General features: G+C 41.0%; 1 protein-coding gene across 1 annotated transcript in view; it reads right to left on the bottom strand.

Moving 5' to 3' along the window:
- Positions 1 to 4,904: 4,904 nt before the first annotated feature.
- The window catches only part of chrm4a (cholinergic receptor, muscarinic 4a), a 74,948-nt gene continuing 65,132 nt past the window's right edge, over positions 4,905 to 14,720 (bottom strand). The window contains exons 6-7 of the mRNA XM_072447743.1: positions 7,909 to 8,178; positions 4,905 to 5,179 (exon numbers count right to left, since the gene is read on the bottom strand). Of these exons, the coding sequence (XP_072303844.1) occupies positions 4,934 to 5,179; positions 7,909 to 8,178 (516 nt within the window). The 3' untranslated portion in view covers positions 4,905 to 4,933. The remainder of the gene's footprint in view (positions 5,180 to 7,908; positions 8,179 to 14,720) is intronic.

Below are 14,720 nucleotides of genomic sequence, written 5' to 3'. Positions count from 1 at the left end.
CCCAAAGAGGCTGGTTTGAAAAGGCAGTTACGAGGAGATGAGCGTCTTTCAGCAGTGGCACTCGCTGTGAGGACGGAGCACGCGCTTCAACACCACACTACGCTTCACAATAGAAAAACATGCTTTATATCAAGATAGAATGTAGATTAGTAGAGTATTTACACTGTGTACATGTTAATAATACATATGTTTAATAGTTGAACACAAGATGACTTCTTCTCTTTGGGATGGTTCTGTGTATTTACAAAGTGCTTATCATTTGATATACGGGGCTGTTATTGGGGCAAAACTCAAATCCTACATTTGTGTCGTATTGTATAAGATTATATGTACATGAAACATTGAAAACTATATACTGTATGTTTTATATTCCAGGCTACATTTTTCATTTTGGGCTGCAGACTGTAGAAAATGCTAGATATCTGTGAATAAATCCATAAATAAACTAGAAATTATATAAATGTAAATATATGAATAAATATGATTAAACTACAGTCATTCACCAGCATTTGGTTCCACTTTATATTTTTTCACGTTTAATAGCCTTAATGAAGCACGAACCATGACTTAAATCATGATGAACAAATAGTTTATTAAGAATGAGTAACACTTTGTTAATTATGAATTAAATAGTTGTTTATGCTTTATTAATGCTATTAAAAGTGTCGTTATTTGAAAGTGGGGCCTCATATTTTGTTTTTTTTTTGCATTTGGTGGAAATCAAAATGAAGCAAATTTGGTAACATGCATGAGATTAGTTATAAACGATCTGATTGTTATGGCACAATGACAGCCCCTGGTATTTACTGTACAATATCACTACTTTGTTACTTTTACATACATATTTGACAAAGGTTGTGCTGTATAATGTTCTTCCAAAGCTACAAAAACATAAAATGGTCCATGTAGCACCTTCTGGTTTGTTCAAGCATTTTATGAGTCATTTATTTAATTTGTCACCACTCCGTCAAAAAATACCATATAAGAATCTGTTCATGGATTTAGAAGTATTTTTTAATAGTAGTTTATCCTCGAAATGAGGCAGGGCTAAAGAGGAGGAGCTAAGGTGAAGGCGGGTTAACAACTGTAATGTAAACATGTAAACAACTATCATCGTTCCTCCCACTCCTTCCATTGGCCAGCCTTTGTGTGAGTGGCAGGTGGGTTCATCCAATCACAGTGGTGTATGAAGACTATTCAGGTTTTAAATATAAAATAGTACACATTTGTATTTGCCACATATAGTAGCTACCGTTGTTTTTATACTTTTAAAATAAAAAATAATTACTTTAGTTTATAATACATATATCAACCTCAACATATCATTGAAATAATGATTTGCAATTTTTTGAAAGATTGTTAGTTAATGAACAATCTTGAAGAAATTAAAACACATAGAACAATGAAGTTTCTGTCTGTAAAGATATTTACAGAAACGTGTGTACCTAATATTGTGGCCAGTGGGTATGTCTCCAGTCTAGTCGGCACCATCTTATCTCAGTCATGCCCAAAAGTGCTTTGTAAATGCTACAAATTAACATTTAACTGGCAACTTCCTTCCATTATAATGATGCTAGTACGTAATAACAGTAATTGCAGTAACGAGCCAAGTGACTAATGACATGTTATGCTAGTCATACGGTTCTAGACAGAAGAAAAACATGAGTTTGAAGCTGCTTAAAACAAATATGATATTTGACAGGTTGTGGCAGCAAGTTCAAACATTTCTGTCAAATTTATGTTTTTGAATCAATTTGAAAAAAGACTAATTAAGCGTCAAGCAGGTAAGCTAACAGTGGGGGGTGACCTGAGTTTTGATCACATCAAATTTGGATAAATTTAGCCCCTATTAAAATGTTTTTCAGTCATTATTTTGTGTTAAGAGTTACTTAGCAAAGTGTGTGAATATAGCCTTACAGTTATTGATCTAAAATGTGTTAAGTTATATGAAAATAAGAGTTTAATAAACTGCAGGTATTGCAAAGTGGAAAGTTCAGCACCATGGACAGTGCAAGGAGAAGTCTAGTTTTGAAAATGGGTATTTTTGATAAATAAAATACAAGATATACTTTACATATAAAAGTCATGGGCATTCAGAATAAGCTAGAGGTCAGTTATGAATCAAATATTTGTATATGTATAGTTATCTTCAGTAAATAGTCGTGCATTCAACCATACTATACATATATAGGTTGTTTTCATTTTGTGCATTAATTTTTGTTCCAATTGCTCTAATATATTTGAAGAGCTGATTTGAAAAAGCAGGCAAGTACCACTTGAAAAAAAAATATTTTGTCTAACAGTGTTTTCAAAAGTTCAATCTATTTTAGTACAATCAAAATAAAAAAAATACCCTCAACTATACAGATATTAATGTGTGTAGAGGATTGTGTGGTGATATCTGTTTTTACAAATGAACTCCTCCTTTTTCCGTCTATGTTACTGAATAATGTAATACACTGACGTTCACACTGGATTTATGGCGACATTGGAGGTTAATACTCATGTCTCACTGCAAAAAGACTGTGTGGCCATTTTGGGTGTGAGACTGACACAAGATGGATTCCAAAATATCTCCAACCAAACGTTCAGCAGGATACACTCTGGGACCTCATGATCGCCTTAAATGATTCATATTTATAAAACAATGCAAATCGTAACTTGTGACTTGCGATAATAGGATCATAATTCAGTTGAGCTCCTCCAGTCATAGTAAGACGACAAAAGGGAGAAGAACAAATGATTAAAGTTTGGTTGGCCCCAGCAGCTGTGAATGATGGGAGATTTACTTTACCCCGCAGGGACACAGGTAGATGCTCCACTTTTGATTCCATTGTTTTGTTCTAAAATGATTATGATGCGTGACTGTTAAATGCCATATTCAAAGCTAATTAGAGCCATGTCGGAGTATTTAAATCTCTTTGTGCTATGCTAATTTTTCACTGTCTGTAGGAGGATCTGCAAGTTTGGCATTAAAGTTGGCATGTGAGATTTAGTGTTAGATTTGATGTCAAGTATAAGTTTTTAAGTGGAATAGAAGTTACTGAGTTTGCCTAAGGATAAAATAATAACTACTGACTGTCTCCATTGCCCCATTTTCACCAGCCTTGGCCACTTTAGAGCGCTTTGTCCTGTCTCAACATCTCCATGTTCAGAGCCTGGTTCTGTGTCCAGAGGCAGAGCTCTACTACGTGAGCTGCTGTCGTCACACAAACATAACTAATGCTTTCTTAAAGGACAAATATTATGCATTAAACCTTTAGTTTGGCATTTCACATTTTAGAACAAAAAAAGTTTATAACAAACAAAATGACATTGTGATCTCTGCTGTTTCCCCTGGTACTAACTGAGATTTGGCGCATCTACTGGCCACAGAGGGAATTACACACAGTTTAAGAAAAAGGTTTCAGTGCATTTCAAGCTGGCCTCTTACTTCCTGGTCTCAGCATGCAGTTGTACTGATCGTGATTAGAGAAATGCACAGAACGAGTCTGGAGATTTATGGACCTACAAAACATCAGAAAAGATTCTCAGAGCCACGTCACAGATCGAGAAAACGTCAGTTATCGAGAAGATTCAGAACGGACTGTTTTTGATGCTCTGAGGGAAGATTTTCCAGCCAAGATTAATCAAACTAGAGTGAATGAAGATCAATGCAACTCCAGGTACGTTTTTGATGAGAGAACAATGTTAGAACATTGTTAAAAGCTCAGAAAAGTTTATTTTGCATAATATGTGTCCTACAATAACTACAATCTAAATTGTACCTGAATTATATTTTTAATTTTGAGGCCAATCTTAGTTATTCACAAAAAGGTGTTTAGTAATTCCAAGTTTGTGGTGCTGTGAGAACACGAAAATATTTCTGATTTATGCGCTCTACGCCGTGTTTTATTGTATGTATGTTAAATGCAATATATGCACTTGAAATATAATATTACGGGTCTTGACGTAAGTGTCATGCGTCAATAAACAAGAAAACGCAGATGCTAAGTTATGCTAGCTCTGTTTTGTCCAATCATCTTGCGCTAAAGCGTTTTGGGAAATAGACCGCTTTGGGAGGTATTACTTCTCAGGCTCCACTTTGGATTATTTAACAGGGCCGGTCCTGTTCACTTCAGACAGTGAAGACACTTTCAGACCCTCTGACCTTTTCAGACTGTCAGACATGATCGAACTAGTGAAAACAAGGCTTATGTCATAAGCTTGATGGCAGCAATAGCTCATAATGCTACTGTACGTCTCATATGGAGTTGGTCAACTATCTCAGGGTCTTGTTTATGAGTGAGGAGAAGCTGGAGCATGGACTGGTGCAGCCTTTGCACTTGCACTGTCAGTCTACATTCCCACTCTCTCACCTATGGTCATGAGACCATAAGAACAACACTGTGGCTACACGGGGTCGACATGGGGAGGTGTTCCGGGCATGTCCCACTGGGAGGAGAAGACCCTTGGACACACTGGAGGGTTCGTCTGTCTCCCAAAGACCAGGTGCTTTATTGCCTTTTCCTGTCTTGGAAGTTCCTCCAGTTGGTGTTGTGGTTGGATTTTAGTATTGATTTTGTTAGCTAAATCCTGCTCTAAATATTACTATCTACAACCGTGGCGCAAAGGCAATACAGGCTACAATCAGAAATATGATTAGATACATCTTTTGTTGCTATATCCTAAAAAAATCTTTAATGATTCAACATAAGCGTGTGGCAATAAAGAAAATTATTTTCTGGTTAATGAAAAATATAAATAAACAGAAATAAATGCATTTTCCCATCCTGCGCATTCCAGGATATGCTCGCAAATTCACAGATTCTGCAACTCTGGTTCCAATGTGGGAAACCTGCATGTAGCAAAAGCAGTGGTTCATCAAAAAATTCCATGCTCCATTTTGACCCACATAGTTCAGCTTTTTGACCCTGTTGCCTTGCCTCCCATCTCATCTGGTGCCAATGTTCTTGTGCTGGCAGAGCAGGAGGTTGCGGAAGGTTTTTTTGAAGGTGGCGTTGCAGAGGGCGTAGCAGGCGGGGTTTATGGTGGAGTTGACGTAGCATAGCCAGTAGCCGATAGCCCACACGGTATCCGGCACACAGGACTGGCAAAACGTGGAGATCAGGACCATGACGTTATAAGGAGTCCAAGTGATGATGAAGGTGAGTAGGATGGCAAAGATGGTCTTGGTTACCTACACACAGAGAGAGAAAATTACACTGATGAGGGTTATTATGAATATTGCTGAGTAGTGAAAAATTCAAATTAGCCAGAGGATACAGTGCATATACAGTCATAGAAATATTCCCTCGTTGCATGCTGGGAGAAAGAACTCCAGGGACTACAAGACGGTCTAAGTGTTTGAATTATTGTAACTGGGCTATGTTCCCTGCAGATCCAGGAATTCTATGAACAAACGTTTCATTTTAGAGCCAAGGAAAGCTTTTTTTTTTTATTGTTTAATTGACCCATATCAAAATGTTGACTGTATTTTCAGATAAATTAAAATACAGCAAAAATTTGGCTTTTCTGAAAAAGCTCAAATTGAAATAAGAATCTTCAATACATCAGCAGATTGTTCTATCAATAACCCATGTGTGTCGTAAGAAGGACTTAAATAGCCATACTGGTGAGAATATTGCAATGTATGAGAAATTACCTCTCGCCCTGGGTAACACTGAGTGTAATGGGACTGTTCCTCTTGTTTCCTGCTGTGAACATGGCTCCAGGGACATGTAGAAAACTGTATGTGCCAGTTTGTCACGTAAAGCTGGGTTCATTTATTTCATTCAAAGATAAATCCTGCAGTCTTTTATTTCATATTCCAGATACTTCACTACAATTGTCTGAATTTGATTTAAACACTTCAATCATAGCAGATATAAGAAATGTAAACTCCTTTGTATGACCATTTTCCAAACAACATACTTCAATATTACATTCAAAGATTCAAACTACACGGTTATCCTGTCAATAAATGTGTGTGCGTGTGTGAGTAAGCAAAACAATGAGCCACGGGTCAAAAGCATCGCTCATGTGGACGCCAGGGATGTCCACAAAAGACAGAATGAATCAGAGGAGAGGTGGAGGATGGAGAGACGAGGGAGGAAGGAAGGAAGGAGTGGGAAGCTAATGTCAGTAGCTGCAGGTAGAGCTCTGAATCGTCCAAACAACAGGAAATATTGTTAGGACGACTGAATACAGTGTTGTTGTTTACAGAATGGGAGCTGAAACATACGATGGGCTGTGAGTTGAAAACTCATCTGCCTGAAGAGTGGGTCCAGCTCGACTCAGTCGGTCCCTCATCTGCCTGAAGAGTGGGTCCAGCTCGACTCAGTCGGTCCCTCATCTGCCTGAAGAGTGGGTCCAGCTCCAGTCTCCTCGTGTCCGTCTGTCCGTCTGTGAGAGTCGGATCTCTCCTTCACTGGAACTCCTCCAGGTTTCTTCGCTTTTTTCCCAAAGAGGTTTTTTTTGTAGTTTTTCCTGGCCGAGAAGGAGAGTCTAAGGACAGAGGACCCTGGGACATCGTCCCTCGCCACCACAGACATTGTCTGACTTCATCGCCACCACAGACATTGTTGATTAATTTCTCCCTGTGGCCCTCAGAGGCAACTGTTGTTGTGATTTTGGGCCTTACAAAAATAAATTGATTTGATTTGAACTGTAATCACCAAATGTACGAAACAAACCATTCTACGACACACATGACTAAACCAGATTTACAGAGGTGTTCATGAACATGCATCGGGCCCGAAATGAATGAATACACAAATATATGAATACACAAATAAATGGACAAACCAGGCTAAATCTTGTTAAAACAAAATCTAGATGACTTTAGATCAAATCCCAGTCAATACAATAACTTAGACTGTTATAAATTAATGCTATTTATTGCCACTGGTATAGCAGAATCGATTGAGGATAGAAATAAAACGTATTACTTATATATTACAAATAATTTCTACTGGTACCACAAGCATCAATACTTTGGAATTGAAGATGAAGATTGATTAAATAAGGATCAAACCAGGGCTAAACCAGCAGAGAACATAATCTATAGACTGGGACGAGACTGTGATGAGACTGTGACAAGACTGGGAAGAGACTGGGATGAGACCTGGAAGAGACTGGAAAGAGACTGGAAAGAGACTATGACGAGACTGGGACGAGACTGGGATGAGACTGGGACGAGACTGTGAAGAGACTGGGTCTAGACTGGGACAAGACAGGGAAGAGACTGGGATGAGACTGGGACAAGACTGGGAAGAGACTGGGATGAGACCTGGAAGAGACTGGAAAGAGACTATGACGAGACTGGGAAGAGACTGGGACGAGACTGGGGCGAGACTGGGGCGAGACAGGGAAGAGACTGGGATGAGACTGGGACAAGACTGGGAAGAGACTGGGATGAGACCTGGAAGAGACTGGAAAGAGACTGGAAAGAGACTATGACGAGACTGGGACGAGACTGGGACAAGACTGGGAAGAGACTGGGACGAGACTGGGAAGAGACTGGGACGAGACTGGGGCGAGACAGGGAAGAGACTGGGATGAGACTGGGACAAGACTGGGAAGAGACTGGGATGAGACCTGGAAGAGACTGGAAAGAGACTGGAAAGAGACTATGACGAGACTGGGACGAGACTGGGACGAGACTGGGAAGAGACTGGGACGAGACTGGGACGAGACTGGGACGAGACGGGGAAGAGACTGGGATAAGACTGGGACAAGACTGGGAAGAGACTGGGATGAGACCTGGAAGATACTGCGATGAGATTGGGATGAGTTTGGGACAAGACTGGGAAGCGTCTGTGGAGAGACTGGGACGAGACTGGGAAGAGACTGGGAGACTGAGACGAGATTGGGAAGATACTGGGACAAAACCTCTAAACCAACCAAAATCATGACCTCTGCACCCACCTTCTTCTCCCTGGCCGCCATCTGCCTCTTCCGCTTCATCTGGCTGCGTGCGATGCTGGCAAACTTTCTTGCCACGGTCCTGGGGCGGCTGATGGGGATGGAGTGTGCCTCGGCGCCTTGTACTGGTGGGACGATCTCGATTGCGGTGATGCACTCGTCTCCGGCTTGTTTAGTCACGATCTTGATCTTGGACCACCTCGAGCCCGCGGTCAGTTTACATGTGCTGGGGTTGAGCGTCGACGTGCTGAGGGTGCTGACTTTTTCGGCTCCCTGGAAATGAAAGAACAGAATTTGTATTTTAATTTTTTATAACAAAATGTGTTGTTAAATTGTCAAAATGTCATAACATCCAAAACATCCCTTAATCAGTCCGTACTCAAGGGGGAAAAAATCGAATGATAAATGTTATATGAATGCAGGGAATAGTTGCTTTCATCTCTCTGCTTGATTGAGCAGAAATTATATAAATGTATATGATATATAAATAAACATAATATATATTTTTCCAATGTCTAGGAAAACCGTCAGAAACTCCTAATTAACCTTAATTATTTGGGTGTAGTTCTTAATACAAAATTTTCAACAATTCTAGAGAAAATTAACCACTTTTTCCATACTTTTTGAGTCAAAGAATTTAAAATATGAAATGAATGTTTTGCCTAGATTTCTCTATCTATTCCAAATGGCTGTAAACTAATCTTCTGCCTCCGTTTCAAAAATGCACAGCAAACAAGAAAAAGATGGTTGGGCTTTACCTTCATTAAGGCTCAAATCAGAGCTGTTCTGGTGTGACTCAGAATGTGAAGTTCAATGGAAAGATATTGTATCTGAGTTTTGTGCCGGAGGTTCAAGTTCTGGATAACAAAGGTATAAAAACGATTCCTCCAGATCACAAAAGAAAATCAAAAGCTTTGATATGTTGAAAGAATTCTTTGACTTGGAGAAACAGGACTTTTATTGGTATTTACAAATAAGGAGTTATTAAAACCAAGAATATGTGAACAGTGAAGTTTTCTCTGAGGAAAATAAAAGCTCCACTCCTGCTCTTTTGCCCTGGGTGTGAGTATCGTTGATGAAGCTCGGTGAGATGTTCAGCATGCAAACTTTTAGAGTTTACTCCTGACTGTTATATCGAGTGCAGAAGACAGGGCAATGAGGCCAAAAAAGGATTTAAAGAAAGACTATTGAATTAAGATAAAAATTAAACAAGCAAATGTTAAATTCAATAGATCACATTGATTTTTTTTTTTTTTTTATAACGTATCAATACAATTTACAATAAGCTAAAATAGATCAGCTCATAGATATTAGGCTTTATTTATAGCAGAAATGTTAAAATGTTATGAGCTTCCCTAAAGAGCAGCTGTGACAGTGACTTGAAGTGATTAAAATGGCTTAAAATCTTTCCAAAATGTACAAAAAGGCCATAGAAAATATAATTTTTTCAATATCATTGTTTTGAAAATATGATTTTATAAAAATAAGCTTCACTAAACTTATTTTTTGGAGCTTTCATAAACTGACTTTGAAAATGTTAAAGCTTCTAGCTTAATCAGTCAAGTTTCCCAAAGATTTACTCAAAACTTTAAGCTGTTGATGAAACAAATAACAACTAAATACAATGAATAAGGGTTAAACAAGGACCAAACCGCTGAGTTTGTGGTTCAACAACGCTGCCTTCCCATTTCCTGTTCAGCAGACTCATTTCCCCTTCCAGCCCATGTTCTGGCCCTTCAAAATGAAACTAACAACGTAAACACATCAGAGCTGCTAGCATAACAAGCTAATAAGTCTGCAGCGCGCTCTGACTTTGGCTCGGCTCGACAGCTAACAGCAGCGCTAATAGGCCTGTGTGCTGGAGACGACAGGCTACAGTTGTGCTTCTTTACTATTTGACCCTAATACAATTTTATTCAACATTCAACTGAAGACTGAAGCTGTGCCCTTGTTCCACCTCGCTACAACTATCATGATATTCTATCATGTAGTTTTAGTAATATAACAATAACCATATCATGGTGATATCTAATAACGTGGACAGTTAGAATGTATTGAACTGTAAGGTGCTTTTAAATGCCTTGTTTTACTGCAGCAACAACAACTAAAGAAACAGATGGAACACATAATCCTTTGCTTGAGTTTAGTGCAGATCACTTAAACTATTCCAAAGTTAATGCCGTCCAGCCCCAGCACAGACATTTTGGAGCAAAGAGTTTAAAATGAACTAGTTCTGTTTTTCACATTTTTAAGATGGTAAAAATCAGGTACAGAACCTTTAATTCTTTGGATTATGACAATAAGTATTTACACCAAAAGGCTTATCAAGGCATGTTAAAAGGAAAAAAGATTTCTACAATTATGTTAGCTGCTAGAATACTGTGATCATTTTGTACAGTAAGATTTGCATATCTTTACATCTCCAGTATTTTTGGCCCCTTCAGAGCATGAACCCGGACATTACAGCCTTATATCAAGCTGCTATTTTTACTCTGCCTCATCCATCCACCCCGGTCCTGAGCTGAGTGCAGAGAGCAGCGTGCCGTGTGCATAGGTCCCATTAGAAGCAGTGGGCAGCCCCTCTCTGGCTGGAGCCCTGCCTTTAGCCGCCACTGTGCCGCGCTGGGACCAATTTCTCAGCGGAATCATCTTTTGTGCCACCGGAATGACAGGTATGTGTGGAAAGTGTGAGGATAATGGTTTGGGAGCCAGAACCCTGTGGATATAGCCCGTCCAGTTGAGGTGCAGGGGGGAATGGGTGGCCTTTTCAGAACGTCCCCTGTCACATTGTGCTGTCCTCCATGGGTCCAGTTAAGAGTTCTCCAGTTTTCAAATTGAGCAAAACATGTTTAAAAAGGTTTAGGCACATTTTTCCAATTATTTCTATCTCTAGTGCATTTAAAGGGAGATACTATAGGCAAACTCATTTTTAGTCAGCTTTCGACATAAAAGCTTTCACGTGGATCTGTCCTAAACCAATCTGCACCTAAAGAAGTTCATTAAACCAAGGTCTTTTTCTCCAGATGCATTTTTCTAAAACTGTTGACAGATCTAAGAGAGTCTGTTTGCCATTTAACTCAAATAGTCTTTGTAAATGTTGAAGGAAGTCACGAGAGAATTACAGTTTTTTGTACATTTATTTTATATCCAGACATTGGACCCATATTTTGAAGAAAATGCATCACATTAGGTATGGAAATTTCTGGTTTGGTCAAAAATATTCGAACGTCAATTGTAACGCTATCAGTTGTCTTTGATTGTATAATTAATTGGACAGTGGTTCCAAGTAAAAAGCAAACAGGAGAGGGGACCAAGCACAGCCCTGCCTCGCCTCTCTCCAGAGTCTGTGGGTCTGTCAGGTAGCCATTGAAATTTGTTCATAGCTTTAAATAAATAAGGCCGGCAGTCAAAAGCTTTCTCACCGTCCAATCTAATTATGTGTAAAGATCATCTTATGTTATCTTATGTTTGCTGTTTGTTAATAAATCTTATCATTGTGAATTAATTTTGGGAGTATTTTTTCCATTTGCTTGGACATAATTGAGATGTAGGTAAGAATTCAGAATTGAAATGGGTTTATATGAGGCATAATTGAGTTGGTCCTTCCTTTGTTTAGGTATTAGAGATATGATGACTTCTTTCCAACAAGGAGGAGTCTGAGATTGTGTTAAAAAAAAGAAATTGCATCAATATCTCAACAAAATGAAGCAAGACATTTAAACTTGTCCAATCCAATTTCTCACAAGGTCTTATTATATACGATAATACAATACTGATATGATTTTTTCTATTCACTTTAGTGTTTTAGGCACTATAATAATTCTAAAGTGACATTTGGGTCTCCCTTTCCAGAACTCAAAAAACTGTTCCATCTTATGACATCATTAACAACAACCATATCAAGTGTTATAAAGTGTCTTGCTTGATGACAGAATGGCAGTATCTAGAGCAAGATTTGAGAGTCTGCATCTCATGACTTCTTGGGCTTTGTCAAAGCACTGGAAGACAAAACTGTGAGGAGACCTTGCTCAACACCCGGTCTGGAGAGACGGGAGATGGCGGAGGAGAGTGGATCGGGGATGGAAGACGTTCTGGACGGCGTGGAGGAGCAGCCTTTTCTGCCTGCACGTGCCCGGAAACGTAAAAAGTCCCTTAGCTCGTCCGAGGGTTCTGGGAATGAGCAGCAGGATGAGGCTGAAGCTATTGATGTCCGGGGTGAGAGCAGAGACTGTAAGGTGATCATAAAGCTTGCACAGGATAGTGCATCCTTTAAGGAGTGGAATTCAGTGGCATTGTCAAAGTGCCACTGAACTGTGGGAGTGATCAAGAGTGCGAGTGTCCTTAGAGATGGCTCGCTGCTGGTCGTGTGCAAGGACGCGGCTCAGCAACGGAAGGCGATTGGAACTAAACGTCTGGGTGGAAAGGACATTCTTGTGTCTAATGCTGAAAGAAACACGGTCAGAGGAGTTATCATAGGTGTCCCTACGGCGACGTCTGTGGATGAAGTTAAGGAGAATTTGACGGGAGTTACGGTGGTGGACGCTAGGCGTTTGAAGGTGACCCGGTTTGGGGTAAGATGTGACAGCTTGTCGGTAATGGTAACACTTGAAGGGAGGTGCCTGCCTAGTAAGGTGTTCATTGGGTACATGTGCTATAGCGTCAGGCCATATGTTCCGCCGCCCCTGCGTTGCTTTAAGTGCCAGCGCTTTGGGCATATTGCAGCGGTCTGTAGAGGGAGGCAAAGGTGTGGTAAATGTGCAGGAGATCATGAGTATGGGAAGTGTGACGTGGGTGCAAAACTGAAGTGCTGTAACTGTGGGGAAGAACATAGCTCTGCCTACGGGGGATGCAGGTTTAGCAAAAGAGCTGCTGAGGTGCAGAAAATAAAGGTCTCTCGAGGTGTATCCTATGCAGATGCAGTCAAGAAAGTTTCAAGTAACGAGTTTAGAGTAAATACAGAGAGAGGAGCCAGCGCTGCTCCCAGCCAGGGCGAAATGAGAGAGGCCAGCGTGGCTCCCAAGAAGTGTGAAGGTTTCAAGAGTGGAGGTCCCATGTGTGCAGGTTCCAGAATTAATGAGAATACCCTGGTTGTGGATAGAGAGGATTTTGTACTCTTTATGGTGGATGTTGTAAACTGTGCTGCTCAGACTCAAATAGAACTGAAAGGATCAGGATCATTGCTAAAGCTGCAGGGAGATTCCTTGGAACAAAGGAGCTTGATTGGGCAGATATAGAAAACAGGCTAAAGGCGCTAAATGGGAGTCGGAGAGATGGGGGTCTGCTTGTGGGGAGTCAGAGTGATCAGAGTGACGAGATGGGGGTGGGGGTGGTCTCCTGTCCTCGCCCAGTCTCGTAGACGCACGGCTACCAAGCGGCGACATCAGTGGACATATTAAAGCCTATAGAATGAAGCCTGAAGAATAAAGCTGTACGGTGGAAGCACCGAACGTCAAAGAAGGAGAGGAAGATGAAGAAGAGTCTCCCTGGAATAAAGCCGGTCACAAAGACATATCATGACCTCATGGGCTTTGTAACACCAAAGCAATGGAAGGAGTACTTTTACGGACTACGACAGAGTCTGAGGACTACGACGACAGGAAGCACCGAACGTCAAAGAAGGAGAGGAAGATGAAGAAGAGTCTCCCTGGAATAAAGCCGGTTGTTGTCTGAAACAACAACAACTATTCTAGTCACAAAGACATATCATGACCTCATGGGCTTTGTAACACCAAAGCAATGGAAGGAGTACTTTTACGGACTACGACAGAGTCTGAGGACTACGACAAAGTCTGAGGAATAAAGTCTGGCGGTAATGCAACACTTGGATGCCAACCGCCATAAAACAACAACAACAACAACAACAACAACAGAGTCTGAGGACTACGACAAAGTCTGAGGAATAAAGTCTGGCGGTAATGCAACACTTGGATGCCAACCGCCATAAAACAACAACAACAACAACAACAACAACAACCTTCACATCATTTAAAACCACTTCTTGGATACCAGCCCCCATAATACACCCGGTCTGGAGAGACGGGAGATGGCGGAGGAGAGTGGATCGGGGATGGAAGACGTTCTGGACGGCGTGGAGGAGCAGCCTTTTCTGCCTGCACGTGCCCGGAAACGTAAAAAGTCCCTTAGCTCGTCCGAGGGTTCTGGGAATGAGCAGCAGGATGAGGCTGAAGCTATTGATATTCGGGGTGAGAGCAGAGACTGTAAGGTGATCATAAAGCTTGCACAGGATAGTGCATCCTTTAAGGAGTGGAATTCAGTGGCATTGTCAAAGAGCCTAACTGTAGCTGTGGGAGTGATCAAGAGTGTGAGTGTCCTTAGAGATGGCTCGCTGCTGGTCGTGTGCAAGGACGCGGCTCAGCAACGGAAGGCGATTGGAACTAAACGTCTGGGTGGAAAGGACATTCTTGTGTCTAATGCTGAAAGAAACACAGAGGAGGAGTTATCCTAGGTGTCCCTACGGCGACGTCTGTGGATGAAGTTAAGGAGAATTTGACTGGAGCTACGGTGGTGGACGCTAGGCGTTTGAAGGTGACCCGGTTTGGGGTAAGATGTGACAGCTTGTCGGTAATGGTAACACTTGAAGGGAGGTGCCTGCCTAGTAAGGTGTTCATTGGGTACATGTGCTATAGCGTCAGGCCATATGTTCCGCCGCCCCTGCGTTGCTTTAAGTGCCAGCGCTTTGGGCATATTGCAGCGGTCTGTAGAGGGAGGCAAAGATGTGGTAAATGTGCAGGAGATCATGAGTATGGGAAGTGTGACGTGGGTGCAAAACTGAAGTGCTGTAACTGTGGGGAAGA

Source organism: Eucyclogobius newberryi, unplaced genomic scaffold (assembly GCF_026437365.1).
Source record: "Eucyclogobius newberryi isolate DKJ021-1_F unplaced genomic scaffold, fEucNew1.0.hap1 SCAF_1, whole genome shotgun sequence".
NCBI classification, from domain to species: Eukaryota; Metazoa; Chordata; class Actinopteri; order Gobiiformes; family Gobiidae; genus Eucyclogobius; species Eucyclogobius newberryi.
Note: the sequence above shows the minus strand (reverse complement) of the source record. Positions and strands in the feature narration are given on the sequence as shown.